The sequence below is a fragment of the Recurvomyces mirabilis genome, assembly GCF_035927965.1.
Source record: "Recurvomyces mirabilis strain CCFEE 5264 chromosome Unknown scaffold_20, whole genome shotgun sequence".
Lineage (NCBI taxonomy): Eukaryota > Fungi > Ascomycota > Dothideomycetes > Mycosphaerellales > Teratosphaeriaceae > Recurvomyces > Recurvomyces mirabilis.
The window spans coordinates 487,240-507,265 of record NW_027041954.1 but is presented as its reverse complement, the minus strand read 5'-3'; the positions used below and the strand labels follow the sequence as shown (position 1 = coordinate 507,265).

The following is a 20,026-nucleotide window of genomic DNA, read 5'->3' as shown; positions in this document are numbered from 1 at the left end:
CTGACCTTCCACATATCTAATTCGGTTGCTGGCATACTGAAATCGATGGAGTTGATTGGACCACGTCATGAGCGGCCATCAGCAAACGAGGGTTGGTGTGTGACTGTCAAGTCAACTGGTCGGTCGTCTCACCGGTGCCTCATTAGACCGTCAAGTATCCATGTATATTTATGGGCACATGTGATCCATTAGCTTAGTGTAATCGCCATATCTGCCATCCCAGGTTCAAAGAGAAGGACAAGCCAACCCAGCACTTGACACCGTGAGAGAAGACAGAACATAGTGTCGCATCCTTCGATAATGGCAGATCCGTACTCACAAGCTCGTGATCCTTCACAGCCAAACTCGAACCAAGAACAACGTAGCTATGATTACTACCAGTCCTCCCGCTATGCATCCTCATACCAGCCTTCGCAACGGACAGCCAGCGCCAGCGATACACAGCCACCATTACCAGCCCAGTGAGTAGATACTTGTTAGACCAGATCTTCAGACAGCATAGAGTAAGTATTAACCAAGCACAGAACACCAAATTACATCTGCTTGTACTCTGGTTGTGAATCGCAGGCATACTCCCGCCACGCCGATCTCCAACGACACGTAGAAGTTATCCATAAGACGGGAAGTGTTGCAAAAGTGGACTGCACGCAGGCAGGCTGCCATCGGAGCGGGGCGTACGGGTTCACGAGGAAGGACAAGATGGTTGAGCATCTTCGTGAGGTTCATCCGGTGGATGTTCAGAAGCGCCAGCAAGGACGTCGCCAAATGGACGATAGACCGATCAACACAGATTCGATTGGAAGGCCTGGTCTATAATCAATCGAGGGGATACTAGAGCGTAAGTTGCATCATATCAAGGGTCATCGGAGGTGATCAGACCCATGACGAGAAAGCATGCTTTGGGTAGGCGTCGTGGTGTGCTGTACATCTTACAATCTATCTGTATATGTTTAGTGGTGTAAGTTCAGGGTCTAGGATTTATGCCAGTGGTGCGTTTTGCATATCATACAATTACAACCGCGCCCTGAAAGCTCCGTTCTCCCTCCGCAACGGCTCTGCCTCTCCGTATCGATCCATGCCCAACGGCTTGCCAGGCTTTTGGCTCTTTTTCGGCGCAGCGTGATATCCTCCTCGGACGTTGTCGCCATTGACGACCTTTCCACTTTCGTCTCGAGTGATGCCGAGCTCGATGAGCTTGGCGAATACCTTCGCGAAGTCGATGTAGAAGCGCTCTCGATCTTTGGCATACAGCTCGACCCATGGTCTGAAGTCAGGATCGTCCGTGAGTGCGATGTCTGTAGGCAGCATCATGAGCTCTTCGTCAAGATCTTCGTCGTAGTGCACAAATTGTCGTACACCGTTGTCCAAGGTCTTCTCATGCCAGTCCTCTGAGAGCATCAGCCGGAAGTACGTGTTCGAGAAGCGAGTCGGGCTGGGCACCCATGCACCATGGAAGCCAGATCGGTCGTTGTGACATCTTCCAAGATTGTGTGCACCAGACAACGCAACGATTTCTTGATCATTGAAGCCCATGCGGTAGAATATCCACCTTATATGATCGGCTCCTTTTGCACCATCTGGTAGCCTGCCTCGAGGTGGCAGCTTGCTGTCGTCCACATAATCTGTCCTACCAGCCTTCCACTCGAGCTCCGGACCACCCATCTCCTTCACAGCTACCACCCCTGCCAGCGTCCATAGGTCGGCGTATGTGATCCAGTCATGCTTCTGCTTCACAGGCTCAAGGAAGACACGGGCATGCTGAAGGCCGGCGTTTGCAGGATCGCCACCTTCGGCTTCATATCGCATACCTGCGCCGTTGCTGCCGCCAGTGTCTGTTTCAGCATCGTAAGTCCCTGCACTGTGCCAGGCTAGACGGACGAGCACTGGTCCAGCAGACCCATCATCGTATTCAGGCTGATGTAGTAGGGAGGCAATATCCTGTCGGACTGCCTCATAGTCGCCAAAGGTGCTCATCGTGGAATGTACAGTGGTGAGGCAGTATGTGCTCTCCTATGGAAGAAGCAGAGTGAAGGAGCCATTTCTATGGCCAACAATCCGAGTCTGGTTGACTAGTGTTGTCCATGCTCAACTGGGTCGCCATCGCCGCCTCCGAACGAGCCCGAGTCGCCTCGGCTGCTGAAGGCGGATGACAGTATCTTATCGTAAGCACATGCTAGAGAAACAATTTTGATATGCACTAGGATCGTACGGCGTCATCTCGCAGATAGACTTCGGTACGACTGGTGTGGCGTTCTGACAGGAACAGGCCTAGCGTGCTGTGCTGCTCCACTGCGGTCGCTCGTTCTTTAGTTATTGCTTTCGCTTCACTTCTCACCGTTCACTTCCCGCAGGTCACAAAGCACTGGTAGCCTACACAGCTCGATGTGGTAGGCACGCATCGCCTTCAGCGGCCCCACATCACTATCACTAGTGAATGCGTTGGTTGACAATGGAGTGACGTGGCGCGTTATTCGGCTGCCTGCATGAAGGCGGCCTCAGGGCGAACAAAGCAGACTTTGAGGTAAGTGTGTGAAGCAGCCTTTCGGTCAGTCATGTGTGACATGTTCACGTTCTTGCATGCTCTGCTCGAACGTGACTTCCTAACACACGTGTGGGCGGGAAGCGCCGAACACAGACGTGTCGCCGTAGAACCCTTCTTGACCGTAACTACATCTCTTCTCCAGCAACCTTGCCGCGCGTAAGTTGTCTAGATCCGCTGGGATTTCGACTTGCGATATATGACACAGACGACAATCGTCATGCCGACATTTCTGGATCTCCCAAAGGCGGTGCGAAAACGCATCTACCGCTTGCACCTGCTACAGGACGACCCTATCACAGGCTCGGACCATCGCCGCCTTTCTTACGGTGGAACAGGTCATTACTGGTACCAGAGCGTGTTCCCTGCTCTGCTGCACGTAAACGACGACATTGAGGAAGAGGCTGGCCCCATCTACTTCAGCGAAAACGTCTTCGCTAGCACCAATGCGAGCAGCGTCTACCAGCTACTACTGCTCATTGCACCTCAGTACCAGAAGCTCATTCGCAAGTTTGTCATAACGTGGGACCAGAACTCGACAGGTGCAGGCTATGACTTCAAGAATCTCCGTAAGCTGAAGTGCCTGGGCGAACTCACCATTCGGGTCGATGAGAAGGCGATGGTTCAGAAGCTACTGCGTAGTCGTAGACTGCATCAGCGCTTTGCATGGGAAGGTGGAGATCCGACGGCGCAGCAATGTCTCGCTATTTTGCAGTTCCCGGGCATTGCTGCCCTCCTCAGGTTGGGTCCGTATCCAAAGGTGGACTTCATCGAGCGCAACAAGTTTGGTGACTCTGCAGATCGTGGTGGTCCGATTCCTGGCGGCGTGTTGGAAACACAGGTTGCCCCGAAACTCATGGGCCAGGCTGTGCTCTCCGCTCCTTCCGAGTAAGTCATGGCATGTCCGAATCAGCAGCTCCGATGCTGCTAGACCTTGTCTATTCACTGACCTTGTATAGATCCATACCCGAAGAGTCTTACTTTCCGTTCTTTTCGCTCTCCCCTGAGCTTCGCAACCGTATCTACGAGCTCTTGCTGTGCTTTGAGGGGCAAGTCCAGCCAAGTGTCCGCCAACCACTATCACAACCAAAGAACAAGCGAGCAAAAAAGTATTTTGCGCCTCCGGAGTCTGCTCTGAGGCTGCTCGAGGTCAATCGCCAGATCTACAACGAAGCGTTTGGCATCTTCTACCACAGCAATGCCTTCAACTTCGAATGGACTACCCATCTACACCAGTTTCTCACGACCATCGGGCCAGGACGCCAGAAGTGCCTGCGGGATCTCACGATACATTACATCGACGTCAAGAGTGGCGGGATTGGCCTCGTCGACATCACGTACCCGCTCCTCAAGCAGCTGACAGGCCTGCGCAAGCTGACCATCATCATGCATGGTGACCTTGCCCACAAGGTCAAGAAGCGTCATTACCAATCAAAATATGGGACTATTTACAGCGCCAATCCGGCGAGGATTCCAGGGATCAAAGTGTTATTTGAGCTTCGTGGCATCCTCGAAATCAAGGTCCTTGATACGATTTTGGAGGAGAAAGTCGAGGTATTGGAGAAGCATGCCAGGTATCCGGAGTTCGAAGAAGGAACACTCGATGAGTGTCACCTCAAAGTCTCCAAAGCATTGAAGCATCTGAACGATGCTTTGGCTGCGGCTCAGGGCGGTAATGTCTGCATGGAGCTCTTGAAAGACGATCAGTGGCAGATGGACGACGAGTTCCCACGCATTGATGGATAAAACGCGCCTCTGCTCCTGTACGATGACTTTTGCGACACCAGTCATCAATTTATCTCCTCGGGAACGACACAAGGGCGAGCTCAACGAGTGATGAGGTCAGCGATACTACTACTGTATGTGTGTATGTTTTGGGAGATTATGTGAGCTGAGATACCGTGTAAAAATCAATGATGCCAATTATGACAACGATCTCTGTCGATGTGCCACGTTGCACACTCGCCAAAACATTGAGGTGCTGTCCAGTATGTAGCGTCGCTAAACTCAGAAGCTGGTCAGCATAATGACCGTTCTCCAGTTTATCAGTGGACGCAGGGAAGACATGGCTTATATAGCAACCACGATCTAGCAAGCAGGCAACGCACAATAGCCTATAAGCACTGTCTAAATGGTCACAACAAGTTTTGCACCCGAAGAGGAGTTCTCACAATGGCGAGCGCACACCAAAATCCAACCCCGTCCCTTTGTAGACTCCTCTTCTCCTCAGTGCTCCTTCCCGTGCCGGAACGCCATACACTCATTCAATCTGGGCCCTAGCCGGTCGTTGGATACCTCGAAATTATGCCGCCACAAGTCACTCCAGCAGCACAGGCATACGCCGACAACTCCTACACAGCCAGTACATCGTCCCTAACCCGCCCAGCTCCTCGTGAGGCTCTACCCACTCTCATCACCCAGCTGCAAGCGCGCGAAGCTGAACCCATGCCTGACACAGCACCGTCCATGGATCCTCAATCGAGCGCAACTTCCATGCCGGCGCCAGTGGTGAGTCCTTCCGCGACCACGAGTTGCACAACTGTGCCAGCAGTCCCACCAAGCTGGGAGACTGAGGGAGGTGTTTGGACTGAGCCAGATCCTGCTGCTGCAACCTCCTCTACAGCTCCACCACCCAGTGCTAAATCCGAGGCTGATCCTCCTGCTTCTCCAAAGCCTGATACTGCTCCCACGACCGCCGCTCAGCCTAGTGCTACTCCCGCCGCAAAGCCAGATACTGCTGCTAAGCCTGATACAGCTCCTACTACGGGAGCGCAGCCACCTGCGACTGGTAGTCCCAAGCCTCAAGGCTCGCCTAAGCCTGATACAGCTCCGAAGCTTGATACTGCTCCTACTACAGCTGCGCAGCCGAGTGCTACCACGCCGCCGAAGCAGAGTGGGCCATCGCCAGCTCAGGGTAAGCCGAGTGGGCAGCCAAGTAGCAATCCGAACGCTGGTGGTCCTCCTGGTCCACCACAAGGTGGCAACTCCTCAGCTGGAGGCCCACCAGGCCAGCAAGGAGGCCCACCCAAGCAAGAAAAGACATGTTTCCAGAAAGGCGATGGTACTCGCGTGTGCAAGTGGCTGGACGAGAGCAGCCATAATAACACTGATGTGTTGAACTCTGGCGGTAAGCACTAAACTCTTCTCGATGGTGTTGCAGATGGTCTGCTGACTTCGTTTATGCGCAGGCATCTACGACTACCACAACCAGCACGACAACAATGACGGCAAAGCCATCGTAGGCAAGATTCAAGGTACTGATGTCGTCAGCGCCATCAAAGCCATTCCATCTGGACCAGTAGACCCACTGGCCACCAATCAAGCGATCGCTCCTGCAGCTGCCGGCCCGCCAGCCGGCAGCCCTCAAGCAGACGAGCAAACCTCAGGACCACCTACCAGCAATTCCACCGAAGTCAGCGGCACTCGTCCGGGAAGTGGCAGTACGATCTTCGAAGGCAAGACCGATGACGCCTCTCACGGCTCGCAGGACATCCACAATCAAGCCGGCAACTACACCAACCACCAGGACTCCGGTACCCACAACGCCATCAACTGGAAAACCAATACCAAAGGCACCCCGGACGGCTCAACATCCAAAGTCGACATCGACAGCTCCAAGGATACCAGCAACGAGTCCCTCGTAACAGACAAAGACGGCGTCTCCAACTCCGACTTCGTGAACGAGTCCAAGAATGCAGGAGCCATCGACGTTGATTCTACGAATCCCAAAACCGGGTCGAACTCGGCGGATATCGCTTGGAGTGAATTGAACAAAGACCAGACGGCCGAGACGATAGGAGAGGACTCTTATGAGTTTCATCAGCAGAATAGTCATAAGGGATCTTTGTCGCAGAATTTCGGCGGGACGGAGGGGATTGCCGATGCGGATAAGGCGTATGCGGAAATGATGGCGAGTATTGGGAAGAGGGGTCTGAGTGAAGAGGTCGATGCAGGTGCGTTGCATGGGGTTATCACCTTCGCTACGGTAGTGACAACCACCACTACTGCTATGACCACGGACACTGGTACTGGTCCAGGGCTAGGGCTGGAGATGACCGCCTTACCTACTCTCCAACCCCTAAGCAGCCAACACATCATCGCAAACGGCAGTCTACCACCCCATCTCGGCGGCAACCAGATGCTCGATACAGTCAGTCAGTCGCCCATCCTGTATTCTCTCGGCTTCATTGCCGCTTTCTGCATGATGTGCGCGTTAATTTATGGGATTGCGAAGACTAGGGTTGATGAGAAGGTGAGGAGGAATTCGAGTCATGAGGAGGCGGCGAGGCTGTTGTTGAGGCATAAGTCTAGTATTTTTCGGGATGAGATGTAGACATGCGATAGTGATACTGTAAAAGATGGGATGTCTCGGGAGTGATGGGAAGGGAGGATCATGCGTGTCTTGGTTTTTTTGATGGTGGAAGGGAGTTAGATTGGAGTTTGTAGGCAGTCTTTTCCATTCTTATTATTCGTGGTTATTGTCTGCAGTAACGCTGCTATGCGCAATGTGAAGTCTCATCTCACATCCCGCGCGCGATTGTGTGGATGGCAGGGGATATGGTTTCGGAGTGATGTTGTGTCGCCAAGTGTTCTGCATACGAAGTCGATACTATACAAATAGAACACTTCCAGAAACACGAGTCCCGTGGCGGCGTAACCGATTGGCCGGATGGCAGAGGAAAGGGAGATATTCGCGGGTTAGCGTCGGCCCACGATGGGAAGCGCGGGCTTGCGTTTTTGGTGGTTCGTCAGGGTCCAGAGAAGTAGAAGGGAGGGAGGACACGCAGCTACTGTTAAAAAGTTGTGGAAAGCTAGTCAGACCGCCTGGCATTGAATGAAATAATCGCCTGGTCATACCAAATTTACTGAACCAATCGACTCACCCATCAATCAATTGGTCTTGTACTCCATCGCAAGACCACAGACGTTCGCTATACACCTCCATCACCACCCCACAGGCACGTGCAAAGGCATTGACGAGGAGGAAGCTGGTTCTAAGGAGTTTGAGATAAATCGAATAACAACCACACATACACCGCAATCATGGGAATGAAAGGTATCGTCTACCGTCAGGATGTAGGTATGAAACAATACTTATCGGATGTACAGCACTCATCCTCGTCGGCGGCTTCGGCACCCGTCTACGCCCACTCACTCTCACCCTCCCAAAACCGCTCGTGGAATTCGGCAACCGACCCATGATCCTCCACCAAATCGAGGCCCTCGCCGCCGCCGGCGTAACAGACATCGTCCTCGCCGTCAACTACCGGCCCGAAATCATGACCGCGGCTCTGAAGAAATACGAGAAGGAATACGGTATCAACATCACCTTTTCCGTCGAGACCGAGCCATTGGGCACCGCGGGCCCGCTCAAACTTGCTGAGAAGACGCTGGGGAATGGGGACGAGCCATTCTTCGTGCTAAACTCGGATGTCATTTGTGACTTCCCATTTGAGCAGCTGGTGGAGTTTCACCGCAGTCATGGGAATGAGGGGACGATTGTGGTGACTAAAGTCGAGGAGCCGAGTAAATACGGTGTCGTAGTGCACAAGCCCGACTCTGCCTCCCGCATCGACCGCTTCGTGGAGAAACCTGTCGAGTTCGTCGGCAATCGCATCAACGCTGGTATCTACATCCTCAACCCCAGCGTGCTAAAACGCATCGAACTCCGCCCTACCTCCATCGAACAGGAAACTTTCCCGGCAATCGTCAAGGATGGTCAACTGCACAGTTTCGACCTCGATGGATTCTGGATGGACGTGGGACAACCCAAGGACTTCCTCAGTGGAACCTGTCTCTACCTCTCTTCTCTCACGAAAAAGAACAGTAAACTCCTCACTTCCAACAGTGAACCCTACGTCTACGGCGGCAACGTCATGATCGACCCATCGGCGACAATTGGCAAGAACTGCAAAATTGGGCCAAACGTGACCATCGGCCCTAACGTGGTCATTGGGGATGGCGTCAGGCTACAGAGGTGTGTGCTTTTACAGGGTAGTAAAGTCAAGGAGCACGCGTGGATCAAGAGCACGATTGTCGGGTGGAACTCAACAGTAGGGAGATGGGCGCGGTTGGAGAACGTCTCGGTACTAGGCGACGATGTTACCATTGGTGATGAGGTGTACTGCAATGGTGCCAGTGTGCTGCCACATAAGAGTATCAAGGCTAATGTTGAGAGTGAGTTCTCCCTCTCCACTATTTGGTTGGGAACCAATGCGGTACTAACGTTTCTGCAGCACCTGCGATTATCATGTGAGCATGATATAGCACGGCAATACATCACGAGTCTCCCCTCCTGGTCTGGGTGGGTGAAACGCACGGCAGGGTGTGCGAGGGGGGCATTACAGGGGCGTACCAGGCGTTGGTCGTGAAAGCAAGAGTAAGAGCAAAAGCAGGGGTCTTGCGCAGAAAGGCATGCATGCATACATACATCACATACAAGGTACAGCTGTGCGAGAACAGACGGCATAATCTCTTCCTCTTCTGTGCAGCTTGCCCTCTTCTTTTTCTCGTTCTCCCTTTCAATTCCAGGGCGCCGGCGTTTAGGGAATCGTCTACTAAGCTTTGCGGTACGATCCCACATGCTTCCGTGAAGGACATTAGGACGGCGACACATCGGCCCAACTTCGCGGTGAGCGGCACTTTGATTCTCTGCTCTTGCTCGTATTCCGCTGGTTGTGAGGACTCTCTATTGGCTCCCGAATGGAGTGTTCCCGGCATCGTTTGACGGCATGAAATGCCAGTGAGTCTCGCATGCTCTTGACCCGGGGCGAGAAGCCAGACGATGCGGGACTTGTTCATGCTACGGCGAAACTTCGGATGGTGCCTGCAGCAAGCGATGCGGAGAAGAGTGCGGGGATCTGTTTGACCTCACTTTCATCACTTGGGATGGATCTACGAATTCCTGCAGATGCCATAGGAGGACCATCTGGATTCCAGGTCGAGTACAGTGATGATTCGCCACTCTGTGTGCTTGCAATGATGCCGACAGATGGCTTGCTAGTTTGGAACCAGAAGCGGTCTTCAACAGATTGACTTCTCGCCCACATCTTCCCGTCCTCCCAAGCTTGCCTTAGTCTGGCTTTCATGAGCTTGAACGGAGCCTTGCGGACTCTCATGACTCAAGCAGGCACCGCTATCGACGTTAGCGACCTACACTACACCGTCAGGTACCATGCGCCATGCCATCATATCGACTAAGCTTCCCCGCGCTATACCCTGAAGTGATGTACGATGGCACCTCGTGGAGCTGATTTTGAGCCCTACTCATCATCTAGCTCCTGGACCGAGGGACGGAATTTTGACCACGCGACGTGAGGTCTGCCCAGTAGGGGATACGATCAGCAGGATACAGTTCGCCCTTGCCGACTTTGTGAGGACAACGGAGTATGAAGCTCCATGAACCCCACTCGTGTCGCCGATGAGATGCCGGATGGCTGCTACAAAATGTTTGCGGATGCCCATGGTAAATGAGGTTGAGACAGGCAGAGTAACAGCACTACTCATTGGAGGGTCTTAGCAGTCGATTTCGTACTGCCTTTACTTCCTCCAAGATGCGTTCTTCGTATGAGAAGCTGCTTGCGACTATCGCTTTGCTGTCTGCCGTGACTGACGTGAGTGCGCAGACCAACTCAACGACAGTTGGCAGTGGACCTTCAGCAGCTGGACCTACCTGGGAGCAGACTGACTATGACAGCAGTCCGCCAGTCTACCCATCCCGTAAGCGATTCACTAGCTACAGCACTCTTATCACGAGTCTACTAACATGATTGCACAGCCAATGCCACCGGCCAGGGCTGGCAAGCTGCCTTCCAGCAAGCCTCGAACTTCGTCTCACAACTAACACTGGAGGAGAAAGCTCAGCTTGTCACAGGTGCACCTGGTCCCTGCGTTGGCAATATTGGTCCTATCTACAGACTCGGCTTCGATGGATTGTGCCTGCAGGATGGCCCACTGGCTATTCGTGAAGCAACATATGCCTCCGTCTTTCCAGCAGGACTGACGGTCGCAGCCAGCTTCGACAGAGATCTGGCTCGCACACGAGGCGTGGACATGGCTCAGGAGTTCAAGGGTAAAGGCGCTCATGTAGCCCTCGGACCAGTCGCTGGACCACTTGGCCGATCAGGGTACGGAGGTCGTGGCTGGGAAGGTTTCTCCCCTGATCCTTTCTTGACTGGTGAGCTCTTCGCCGAGACGATCGAGGGTATGCAGTCTGCTGGTATCCAGGCATGTGCGAAGCATTATATCGGCAACGAGCAAGAGACGCAGCGGAATCCCAGTGTCACCAAGGCTGGGGAGACCATCGAGGCTGTGTCTAGTAATGTCGACGATCGCACCATGCACGAACTTTACCTTTGGCCTTTCCAGAATGCGGTCAAGAGTGGTGTGGCTTCTGTCATGTGCAGCTATAACAGGATCAACGGGTCGTACGGCTGCCAGAACAGCAAGACATTGAACGGTCTGCTCAAGGATGAACTTGGGTTCCAAGGTGAATACATCGAGCCGGCGTGCTGGGAAATGGACACATGCTGATGTGAGAGACAGGCTACGTTATGTCCGATTGGGAGGCAACACACTCTGGCTATCCAGCTGCGGACGCCGGCCTCGACATGGACATGCCCGGCGGGATTGGCTTCGTAACTCAGCTTCCTACGTACTTCGGCCCGAACATCACGGCGGCAGTCAACAACGGCACTCTCGCCGAAGATCGCCTGGACGACATGTGTCGCCGCATCATGTCTCCCTACTTCCTTCTCCAGCAGAACAGCGCCTCCTACCCCAGAGTCGACGCCAGTTCAAGCGGCTTGAACTTCTTTCCCGAAGCCAACTACGCCTTTAACTACACCCTCGGCCCAGCGAATGTCGACGTAAGAGACGATCATGCCCAAGCCATTCGTGAGCTTGGTGCTGCTGGTACTGTCTTGCTTAAGAATCTAAACAACACTTTGCCATTGAAAACACCAAGCAATATTGGCATTTTCGGGAACGATGCTGGAGAGCCCACTGATGGCTTGTACTTCGATGGCGACGGCGATCTCGGCAATGTCGGGTTCGAATTTGGTGTATTACCTAGCGGTGGTGGATCCGGAACTGGTCGCTTCACTTACGTCGTCTCACCTCTCGAGGCCATCAAGAACAAGGTCAATTCGTATAATCCTAAGGCATTGGTGCAGTATGTCCTCAACAACACACTGGTCAACCAGGCTAGCGGCTATAGCATCTTGGCTCCGGTGCCACCGGAGGTCTGTATTGTCTTCCTCAAGACGTGGGCGACGGAGGGATATGATCGGCCGAGCTTGCTTGTGAGCTACCCGAACACCAGTCATTGTATTGAGTGCTAACCATCTTGCAGGTCGACTGGAACGGCACTGCCCTTGTCGAGACTGTTGCCAAGAGCTGCCCCAATACAGTCGTCGTCACGCACTCCGGTGGTCTCAACGTCATGCCATTTGCAGATAACCCGAACGTCACGGCTATCCTCGCTGCTCACTATCCAGGTGAGCAAGTTGGCAATTCTCTTGTCGACTTGCTGTGGGGCGATGTCAACCCGAGTGGCAAGCTGCCCTATACCATTGCTTATAACGAGTCCGACTACAGCTTCGCACCGATCGAGAACTCTACGGCGCTGTTGACTACCACGGATCCCAACGCGTGGCAGTCAAACTTCGAGGAGCGTCTGCTCATTGACTACCGTAAGTATCAACGTCAGTTGCGGGACTTATGTGACTCTAACAGTAGCCAGGCCACTTCGACTACTTCGATGAGCCCGTCCAATATGAGTTCGGCTATGGCCTGTCCTACACCACGTTCTCCATGTCCAACCTCGCAGTCACTGCCACAGGCTCCGGTTACACTGCTCTACCAGCCAAGCAGGCTATCGCCCCTGGTGGTAACCCAGCTCTCTGGGACGTCCTATATACCGCCACCGTGACAGTCTCCAACACTGGCTCTGTCGCAGGCGCAGCAGTCCCACAGCTCTATCTCGGCCTACCTCAGCCAGTAAATGAGGACTATACGCCAGTCAAAGTTCTCCGTGGTTTCGAGAAGATTACGCTGCAGCCTGGTGCTAGCCAGACCGTGACTTTCAGTCTCACCAGACGTGATATCAGCTACTGGGATCGCTATACTCAGCAATGGACTATCGGTACTAGTGCCATTGGTGTCATGGCCGGCTACTCTTCGCGTGAGATCTGGTTGAACACTACCGTCACTCCGTTGTCTGGCTCGTCCGGATCTGGTTCTGGCTACGGCTCTGGCTCTGCGTCAATGGCTCCACCTGGATATAGCAACAAGACCAGCTCTGCTGGCATGAGCATGCCAGCCAGCATGAGCTCTGGAATGTCTACCGTGGTCAGCGGTAGCATGATACCAGCCAGTGCTACCGTGCCCGCCAGCTACATGTCGGGTAGCAGCAGCATGATGGCTAGCATGAGTGCCACAACTACCGTACCCGCCGCGTACAGCGCTACAACTGCCGCTAGCCCAAGTGGCCATGGCCCTGGTGCGCCTGGCTGCAGTGATGTTCCCGGTCCTTGGCAGCACGCTGGTAACAACAATTGGGGTCACGGCGGGCCGCCGACTCAATCAGGCTGGGCATGAAAGTAATGATGCCAGGCTTTTGGAAAGAGTACCTTGGTACGGACCGATGTATGCATGACGAGATGAGCAAGAGCATAATGATAAATGTGATCGAGCAACGGGACTGTACATATGCAATGAAGAAACATCCTACAGTCAGAACGTCTGCAGCAGTGTCAACCACATCAAAAGCCCATGCAAGTCATTACTTTGCTCGCCCATAGCCTAGACTGAGATGACTACATAATGCTAAGCAGAAGGTCTCGAGTGCCACCACTGTCCTGTGATACCAGTTGTGTGTCTCCGCATTTTCCAGAAGCACCCAGAGACGCAAAATCAGAACATGTTCGTATATCGTTAAATCATGACATGCCTTGCGGCACCATCTTCCCATGCATTGATGTCCCTCCATCGCCGATACGTTCCCACTTGCTGACCAATCACGCCCAGCCCTGCTCCCGCAAGCAAAGACCGCAGCGCTCGTATGCGTATATAGGTGCTCGCTGGCACTGACAAACATAACCCTGCGAGCGAGAAGCTCGTTGAGTGGGGGCAGCTCGCGGCATAGTAGCCGTCACTTGCTGCATCTGCTGCTCGAAGCCACTTCCGGGACTTCGTGGGCTGTTACCTCCACTACTTGTGCCTTCTGAACTTGCTGATTCGTATGTGGAGGATGTGTCTGTCATTCGGCTGCCGCGGCGACCTGTGCCGATGGCTACTGGTAGACCTTGGACTGCACCGCTGGCAGATCGCTGTCCGGGCCTTTTGCCAGGGTACATGCCGTCATTGTGGGAGAAGTTCCGGCAGATCATGTAGGCGTTTGTGGCTGCGCCTTCTCTTGCTTGGGTCTCGGTACGGTAGGGCACATCGGTTGAGTACTCTCGATTGTTGACTCGGACTTTGCAGAACCAGCCTTGTGAATTGCTGTAGGCCTCGTAGGCTGGGGCTGGCCAATGGCGGCGGGTACAGACGCCTAAGAGACACTATCGTCAACATTGATGCACTCTCTTCTTACAACCGAGCATGTCTCTCATGCAAGAAGGCCTAAGAGTAGCAGTGATCATCAAATACTCACTCTGCAGGTAGGAAAGATAGAACATGGTTACGCCAATGGCTTGCCTGATCGACGTGGATGTTCGTACGTGGCGGCGTGGCTTTGGTGGTGTGCCAGCAGACCGATGCGGATATGTGCGTATAGTGGAATCTGGTTGAGTCTGGATAGCTGTTGTAAAACACTAATGGTTCCGAAGATGATCAACGCCAACGCCTCTATGCAATATATATGCGTGCAGTCTGCGTCAGTCAATAATGCCCGAGAAGCATGAGCAGATGAGCGTGGTCAATGGGTGGTGCAGCAAGCAGTATATAGTCGTCGAGGAAGGCAGGGCATAAAGCATGAAAGTGCACCACACCCGAATGGACACCGGTGAGCGGGTACACATGCACCCAGCGAAACGGACGGTAGCCAGAGAGGCGAGAGCAGAGCAGCCTGCAAATGAGGTTTCGAATCGTTGCCCGACAGATAGAGCCCCATCTTTGATGTGCTGGCGTGCATTACGGCCAGCAAACGACGAGGATCGAGCCGCGTAGAGCATGAGCTCCGCAGCAGAATAGTCTATTAAACAAATTTCCAGGTGCAGATCGCCAGATGCCCAGACTTTGCTCCAGTAGGGCGTACAAGCATTGCTAGGACCGTCAGAGCGGCAAAGAGAGGATCATGTGCCTGTCACGGTGTCAGGTACAAATGCAGCGGTAGATTTTGGCGTCAAGCCGGACGCTATGTCGTGCATCACTCCATACTCGAAGGGTACTTAGAGGAATGGAGGTAAGCGTGTCGAAGAAGGAAGTCGAAGCATTGGACTCTGCAGAAGGTGGATGCAAGCGGCGGCGCAAGCGCACTAAGGTTGCGTGAGCTCAAGGCTACTGCATTGCTGGACCACGTCAAAGGTGCAGATCTGCCGTCGCATTGGCCGCCGTGTCCTCAAGATATGCAGAGAGACGAGGTTCATAATCAGCCAGAGCATGACGTGGAAGTCGTATGAAGTACACAAGGCAGCACTGGGCATGAATTGGCATGTCAGCTTGGGCCTCAAAATCGTAGAACCAGGCTCGTGCGTCCACAGACGACCTCACCTGAAGCACTTCGTCCTACCCAAAGCAGCTGCCAAACTCCATCATAACGCGGCCCGCAAGTCGCGCATAGGTATGTGTTGTCAGTTGAACAGCGTGCACTGCAGCCACAATCTGTCCTCGGGCCGCATTGACTCTGCAAAGAGAAACCCTGTAGCCACCGGCCGAGCTCCGAGTATCTCGCGTAGTTGCATGGTAACGTGAGTAAGCGTCCGGGATTCCATACTGACGGACCAGCATCGCTCACGCAGTCTCGCGTGACAGGTGGTTGTACCGAGACCGCCACGACGAGAACGAAGTCATTAATCCTTGCCATGCTGTCGGATCCACTGTCGGCGCGCTTCCTGGTCGGCATTGAAGGTGGATCCGCATCGTCAAAGTACGCATGAACCGGAGTCGTTGTGGCATGCGCTCAGTGGTCGAGATGACTTAGCCTGTCCACAAGCTGCACGTCTATGCAGGGACGGTGCTGCCCGCCAAACTTCGCCAGCGCAGATGGCGGAGATACTGTCCGAGAAGTGGGATTTGATGATCAAGAACTCTTTCATCGTGGAAGAGGGATCGGACTCAGCCGTAGACGTCTTCAGTGTCATATCTGAGGGGTAGTGGGAAAGCTTTGCATGCTTGTCGCGCTGCCTGTGGTGACAGATAAGCGCAGCAGCCGCGCCGGTTCTATATGCAGGTTGAGGCGGTGAGGTTTTGTTGCACCTGAGGCCCCATCCGAGACTATTGGAGACTACTGGAGGCGGTTAATTGGCATACGCAAGGGGCGGAGGACGAAGGGGAGCATTGCACAGCGAATGTCAAACATGGAGGCATGAGATATAGCAGCACGGGTGCAGAAGTTGCGTTCACACACAAAGTGCACGAGCCAGCATTTCCGTCTCTTCTTCGAATGCCCAGGACAGTGCTCGAGGCTCCACCTCTCTCTATTCTCCAGACCGCACCTCATCACTCACCCTTAAGGTGGGACAATCCTTATTTTGTAGATGTTGTCGTTGATAGGAGGCATTTCGTGGTTTCCGTCTGTAACAACAACGGCGACCACGATGCAGTCCACAAATCCTAGACATCTCTTCGGACTCCGCCAAACGCCATCCGAAAGTATATGTCGTCACGAAATGAACGATAAGGACATTGTAGGAATATACAATCTCCTTTTCGAATGAACCCTTGAACAGCATGTTCAAACACTTTCTACAGCATCAATCTACGACGAGACCATACTACCTGATATCACCACAGCATACTGCTAACAACCTCCGCCACTTCCACATCAGGATCAAACTCAAGATGCCCGTCCAACGTATAACCTGCTTCAGGATCACGGACGAGAACGACATCCAAAGCATGATCGACCAATACGATGTAATACGAGAAACCAATCAAAAGGTATCTTCACCACCAGTATCTTGTAGCCCACAGCGTCTGTCAACTAATCACGTTCTTTCGCGGGTGAAGGACGGCAAACCATACATCCTCTCCCTATCATCACACAAACCCGTCTCGGACCCCCGAAACTCCGGCTTCAACCTCATCAGCACGACGAAATTCGCCAGCATGGACGACGTCAAGTACTATGATGAAAGCTGCGAAGCGCATCAGAAGCTGAAGGATTTCGCCAAGGGCAAGGTGGGAGGCCCGCCTATGGTTTTGCATCTGGAGGAGTAGAGTCTCTGATTTTTTGCTTTGATGCACTTGTCTGTATGATTTAACAGAGAGTATTGCAAAGATCGCGAGAGTACTACAGTGGACAAGCTGCAGTCCGGAGAGTGTACGATATTTCATTTTTTTTCTTACTTCCGAATCAATGTTGACGTATATCGCGCCCAAGAACTCCACATTCATTATTTTAATCACTCCTAGGGTATCTTCGCGCGCAGCACCTCATGATAAACGCCGTCCCAATTCTCCCGCTAAACAGCTCATGCAAAATAAAATGCCGTCGCAAACCTCTCACTTCTTCTTCCTCCCCTTCCCCTTACCCCCCTGCACCAACCCCACACTCCCGTCATCAACCTCCACACCCGCCTCCCTCAACACCTCCACTTTCGCCTGCCCGCTCAGAAACCCCATCAAATCCTGATTCGACTCCTGCAACTCCTTGACTTCCTGCGCGGCGGCCTCGACTTTCTGCTTCTCCGCCTCTACTTTCTCATCCGCGGCCTTGATTCGTGCCAGAAGACCAACGGTCATGATTTTCTCTTCTTGGAGCTGGCTGGTCATGGTTCGGGAGAGCTTCTCGAAGCGCTCCTTTGCCGCCAGAGATTTCGCGAGAGAGGTCTCGAGGTTGTTCATCCGGGTCGTAGAGTCCTCCTGATGGGTCTTCAGATCCTTGAGCTGTTCCAGGACGTCTGAAAGTGTCTGCTCAGCCGTACTCGCCTTCGAAGCAGCTTTGGCAGCCTTATCCGCCGACCGCTCAACCTGCTCCTCGAAATATCTCCTTTGACCTTCCAGCTGACTGGTGAGAAGATAAGTATACTCGGTAGCCATACTCTCCATCTTCTCCCTTGGCACACTATCCGCGCCCTCAGCCCTGAACGCCTCGTTTTCATGTCTCATCTGCGTAGCCACATCACCGGGTTTGTTGCCGCTCGTATCCTGCTTCGACTGGATTAAGCGGTGGACGTAGCCGTCTCCAGCGTAGTCCCAGACGTGCTGGCTGGTGATGTTCATGCTGTAGCAGTGAGATGTCTCTTCGTAATGTGCTCGCGCATGGGCGCCATCGTAGCGGCCACAGCCTAAGTTGCCGCAGATGAGACAGACCCAGAGATTGGTGTTGATGTTGCAGTCGCGGCAAAATTGATCTGCATCGTCCTCTGAGCTTGTGCCATCTGGTCGTGGATATGGGAAAGTGTAAGATGGCGAGTGCGTGTATCGGCAGACAGGACAACCACTCCCGCGCCACTTCTCCAGGCAAGCACAGTGGAATACATGCTGGCAGAGGATGGTAAGAAGACCAGTAGTCTCGTCCATCCTCTCCAGACACACAGGACAAGTTGGCAGCTCTCTCAGATTTGGTGGTGGAGGCGCAAGTGGCTTGCTCGTCAGACTCTTGCTCGCTGACCTTGCCATGCCGCCACTCACAACCCGAGCAGGCGTGAAAGGATCATTCATGTTTCCCGGGAAAGAACTCCCGTCATGACCGTCAACATCCTCATCCGGCGTCAAGAACTCCACGCTTTTGATAAACACTACATGGCAGTTCTCCGGCTCCGCAGCACTAAACAATCTACCATTGTTGTTCGCCTGCCATTCTTTAGCCTTCTTCGCCGATCTGAACTTCATGAGGACCATATATTTGTTCGCTCTGCCTGTTCTGATCAAGCGGAAATGCGATACTTCTTCTCGTGCTTGATCGCCTACAAAACCAAGGAGATCGGAGGGCATCATCCATGAGGGTACGGCGAGGATGGAGAGAGTGGTGCAGTCTTCTGTCGGGAAGGCGTCTTCTTCTGCAGCATGGCCATGGCTGTGGCCACTTGCCGAGCGAGAGGCGGCAACCTTATCGAGACGTGGACGCGCAAGAGTGTAGTCATCACCAAGAATTACCGACTCCTCCGAATCACGGTAGAGGTGAATGACACCGAATCCCACATCCGTCGTCTTCGGATCCGAAGGCTGATAGACCGCTTTGGTATGTAGTCCCGTCACTGCACTTTTGGCGCCCTTTGACAGTGTTTGAGGTTCCATCTCTATGCTCTCGATACTGACAGCCTCGTACCTCCAATCTCTTGCCGATTTCTCGTTGGAGCGCTTGGCGGGTGTGAGAGCTGGTGATGGCGGCGGTGGGAGATCTCGTAGGTTCGAACTCCGCTCGGGCAGTAAGAGGGCATCACCATGGGACTCTGCTCGTTCGTTGGAGGAGTTTCGGGGTGGTGACTTGGAGGTGTCGGAACTGCTGGCTGTGCTCTTCGGCGTCTCGGCTCGTTTGGCAGTCCAGCTGCTGGTGGAGTGAGTGGGTAGCTTCGACCTGAAGATATCGGTGTCGTGGGATGGTACGAAGGCAGTGGTTGCGTGTGCTATAGTCAATCTCTTGTTCGTGCGGGCGCTTGCAGCAGGTGCAGGGTAGAGCTCTAGCTTGAGGTGGAAAAAATATGACGGCGAATGCATTGCTAGTCACCTACTGTGGGCATGCTGGACACGTTCGCTCGTGCGTGTTCTTATCGTCTACGGTGGCAGTTGTGGAAACGCGCACGTGAGCGAAGTTGTGTTTCGTACATGTAGTTTCGACGTGTTGCAAGCAGGCGCCCGCCCGAAGCCCAGACTACGCCACCACGACTGACTCACCACGATAAGGTGGCGATTGCATGTCACAACAATTAATGAGTTACTGCTTGATGGCCTCGACTTCTGGCACAGTCTACTGACGCAAAGACATTCGCGTTCCGTGAGAAGGAGAGCGGGAGACGGATGATGCAGTCAGATCAGGCCGAAGGCCGCTGGATTCATGCTACAGATGTGTGTAGAGGCTAGCAGCTGCCAATGAGAAGGCAACAGTCATGCTCAAATCGCTCGTAAAATCGTCAGAGAAGCCATCCGCCAATTGCCTCACGCCTCGCTCACTCTTCCACTCCCCATCTACTGTCCACCACGAAGACGCAGCACCAAGTGCAGCGTGCTCTCCTTCTGAATGTTGTAGTCGGAAAGCGTCCTACCATCTTCGAGCTGCTTACCGGCGAAGATCAAGCGCTGCTGGTCTGGTGGGATACCCTCCTTGTCCTGAATCTTCGACTTCACATTGTCAATTGTATCGCTTGACTCAACCTCGAGTGTGAT

At 53.5% G+C, this 20,026-nt stretch overlaps 9 protein-coding genes across 9 annotated transcripts; 6 read left to right on the top strand and 3 right to left on the bottom strand.

Moving 5' to 3' along the window:
- Positions 1-300: 300 nt before the first annotated feature.
- On the top strand, positions 301-816 carry LTS14_007447 (uncharacterized protein; the record flags this gene model as incomplete). Its single annotated transcript, XM_064840139.1, has 2 exons — positions 301-461; positions 525-816. 2 exons carry the CDS (start codon positions 301-303, stop codon positions 814-816), a joined length of 453 nt encoding a protein of 150 aa, XP_064692460.1.
- A 195-nt stretch (positions 817-1,011) lies between these two features.
- Positions 1,012-1,974, bottom strand: LTS14_007446 (uncharacterized protein; the record flags this gene model as incomplete). Its single annotated transcript, XM_064840138.1, has 1 exon — positions 1,012-1,974. The coding sequence occupies one exon, from the start codon at positions 1,972-1,974 to the stop codon at positions 1,012-1,014; it is 963 nt and encodes a 320-aa protein (XP_064692459.1).
- A 785-nt stretch (positions 1,975-2,759) lies between these two features.
- LTS14_007445 (uncharacterized protein) lies at positions 2,760-4,285 on the top strand (the record flags this gene model as incomplete). The annotated part of the gene is made up of 2 exons (XM_064840137.1): positions 2,760-3,427; positions 3,499-4,285. 2 exons carry the CDS (start codon positions 2,760-2,762, stop codon positions 4,283-4,285), a joined length of 1,455 nt encoding a protein of 484 aa, XP_064692458.1.
- A 558-nt stretch (positions 4,286-4,843) lies between these two features.
- On the top strand, positions 4,844-6,872 carry LTS14_007444 (uncharacterized protein; the record flags this gene model as incomplete). The annotated part of the gene is made up of 2 exons (XM_064840136.1): positions 4,844-5,666; positions 5,728-6,872. 2 exons carry the CDS (start codon positions 4,844-4,846, stop codon positions 6,870-6,872), a joined length of 1,968 nt encoding a protein of 655 aa, XP_064692457.1.
- A 710-nt stretch (positions 6,873-7,582) lies between these two features.
- On the top strand, positions 7,583-8,795 carry MPG1 (mannose-1-phosphate guanyltransferase; the record flags this gene model as incomplete). Its single annotated transcript, XM_064840135.1, has 3 exons — positions 7,583-7,595; positions 7,649-8,716; positions 8,776-8,795. 3 exons carry the CDS (start codon positions 7,583-7,585, stop codon positions 8,793-8,795), a joined length of 1,101 nt encoding a protein of 366 aa, XP_064692456.1.
- A 1,297-nt stretch (positions 8,796-10,092) lies between these two features.
- Positions 10,093-13,138, top strand: LTS14_007442 (uncharacterized protein; the record flags this gene model as incomplete). Its single annotated transcript, XM_064840134.1, has 5 exons — positions 10,093-10,258; positions 10,317-11,027; positions 11,084-11,841; positions 11,892-12,231; positions 12,282-13,138. 5 exons carry the CDS (start codon positions 10,093-10,095, stop codon positions 13,136-13,138), a joined length of 2,832 nt encoding a protein of 943 aa, XP_064692455.1.
- Positions 13,139-13,557: 419 nt separating this feature from the next.
- LTS14_007441 (uncharacterized protein) lies at positions 13,558-14,217 on the bottom strand (the record flags this gene model as incomplete). Its single annotated transcript, XM_064840133.1, has 2 exons — positions 13,558-14,090; positions 14,193-14,217. 2 exons carry the CDS (start codon positions 14,215-14,217, stop codon positions 13,558-13,560), a joined length of 558 nt encoding a protein of 185 aa, XP_064692454.1.
- A 2,323-nt stretch (positions 14,218-16,540) lies between these two features.
- LTS14_007440 (uncharacterized protein) lies at positions 16,541-16,918 on the top strand (the record flags this gene model as incomplete). Its single annotated transcript, XM_064840132.1, has 2 exons — positions 16,541-16,639; positions 16,673-16,918. The coding sequence occupies 2 exons, from the start codon at positions 16,541-16,543 to the stop codon at positions 16,916-16,918; spliced, it is 345 nt and encodes a 114-aa protein (XP_064692453.1).
- A 285-nt stretch (positions 16,919-17,203) lies between these two features.
- LTS14_007439 (uncharacterized protein) lies at positions 17,204-19,360 on the bottom strand (the record flags this gene model as incomplete). The annotated part of the gene is made up of 1 exon (XM_064840131.1): positions 17,204-19,360. One exon carries the CDS (start codon positions 19,358-19,360, stop codon positions 17,204-17,206), a length of 2,157 nt encoding a protein of 718 aa, XP_064692452.1.
- Positions 19,361-20,026: the final 666 nt, after the last annotated feature.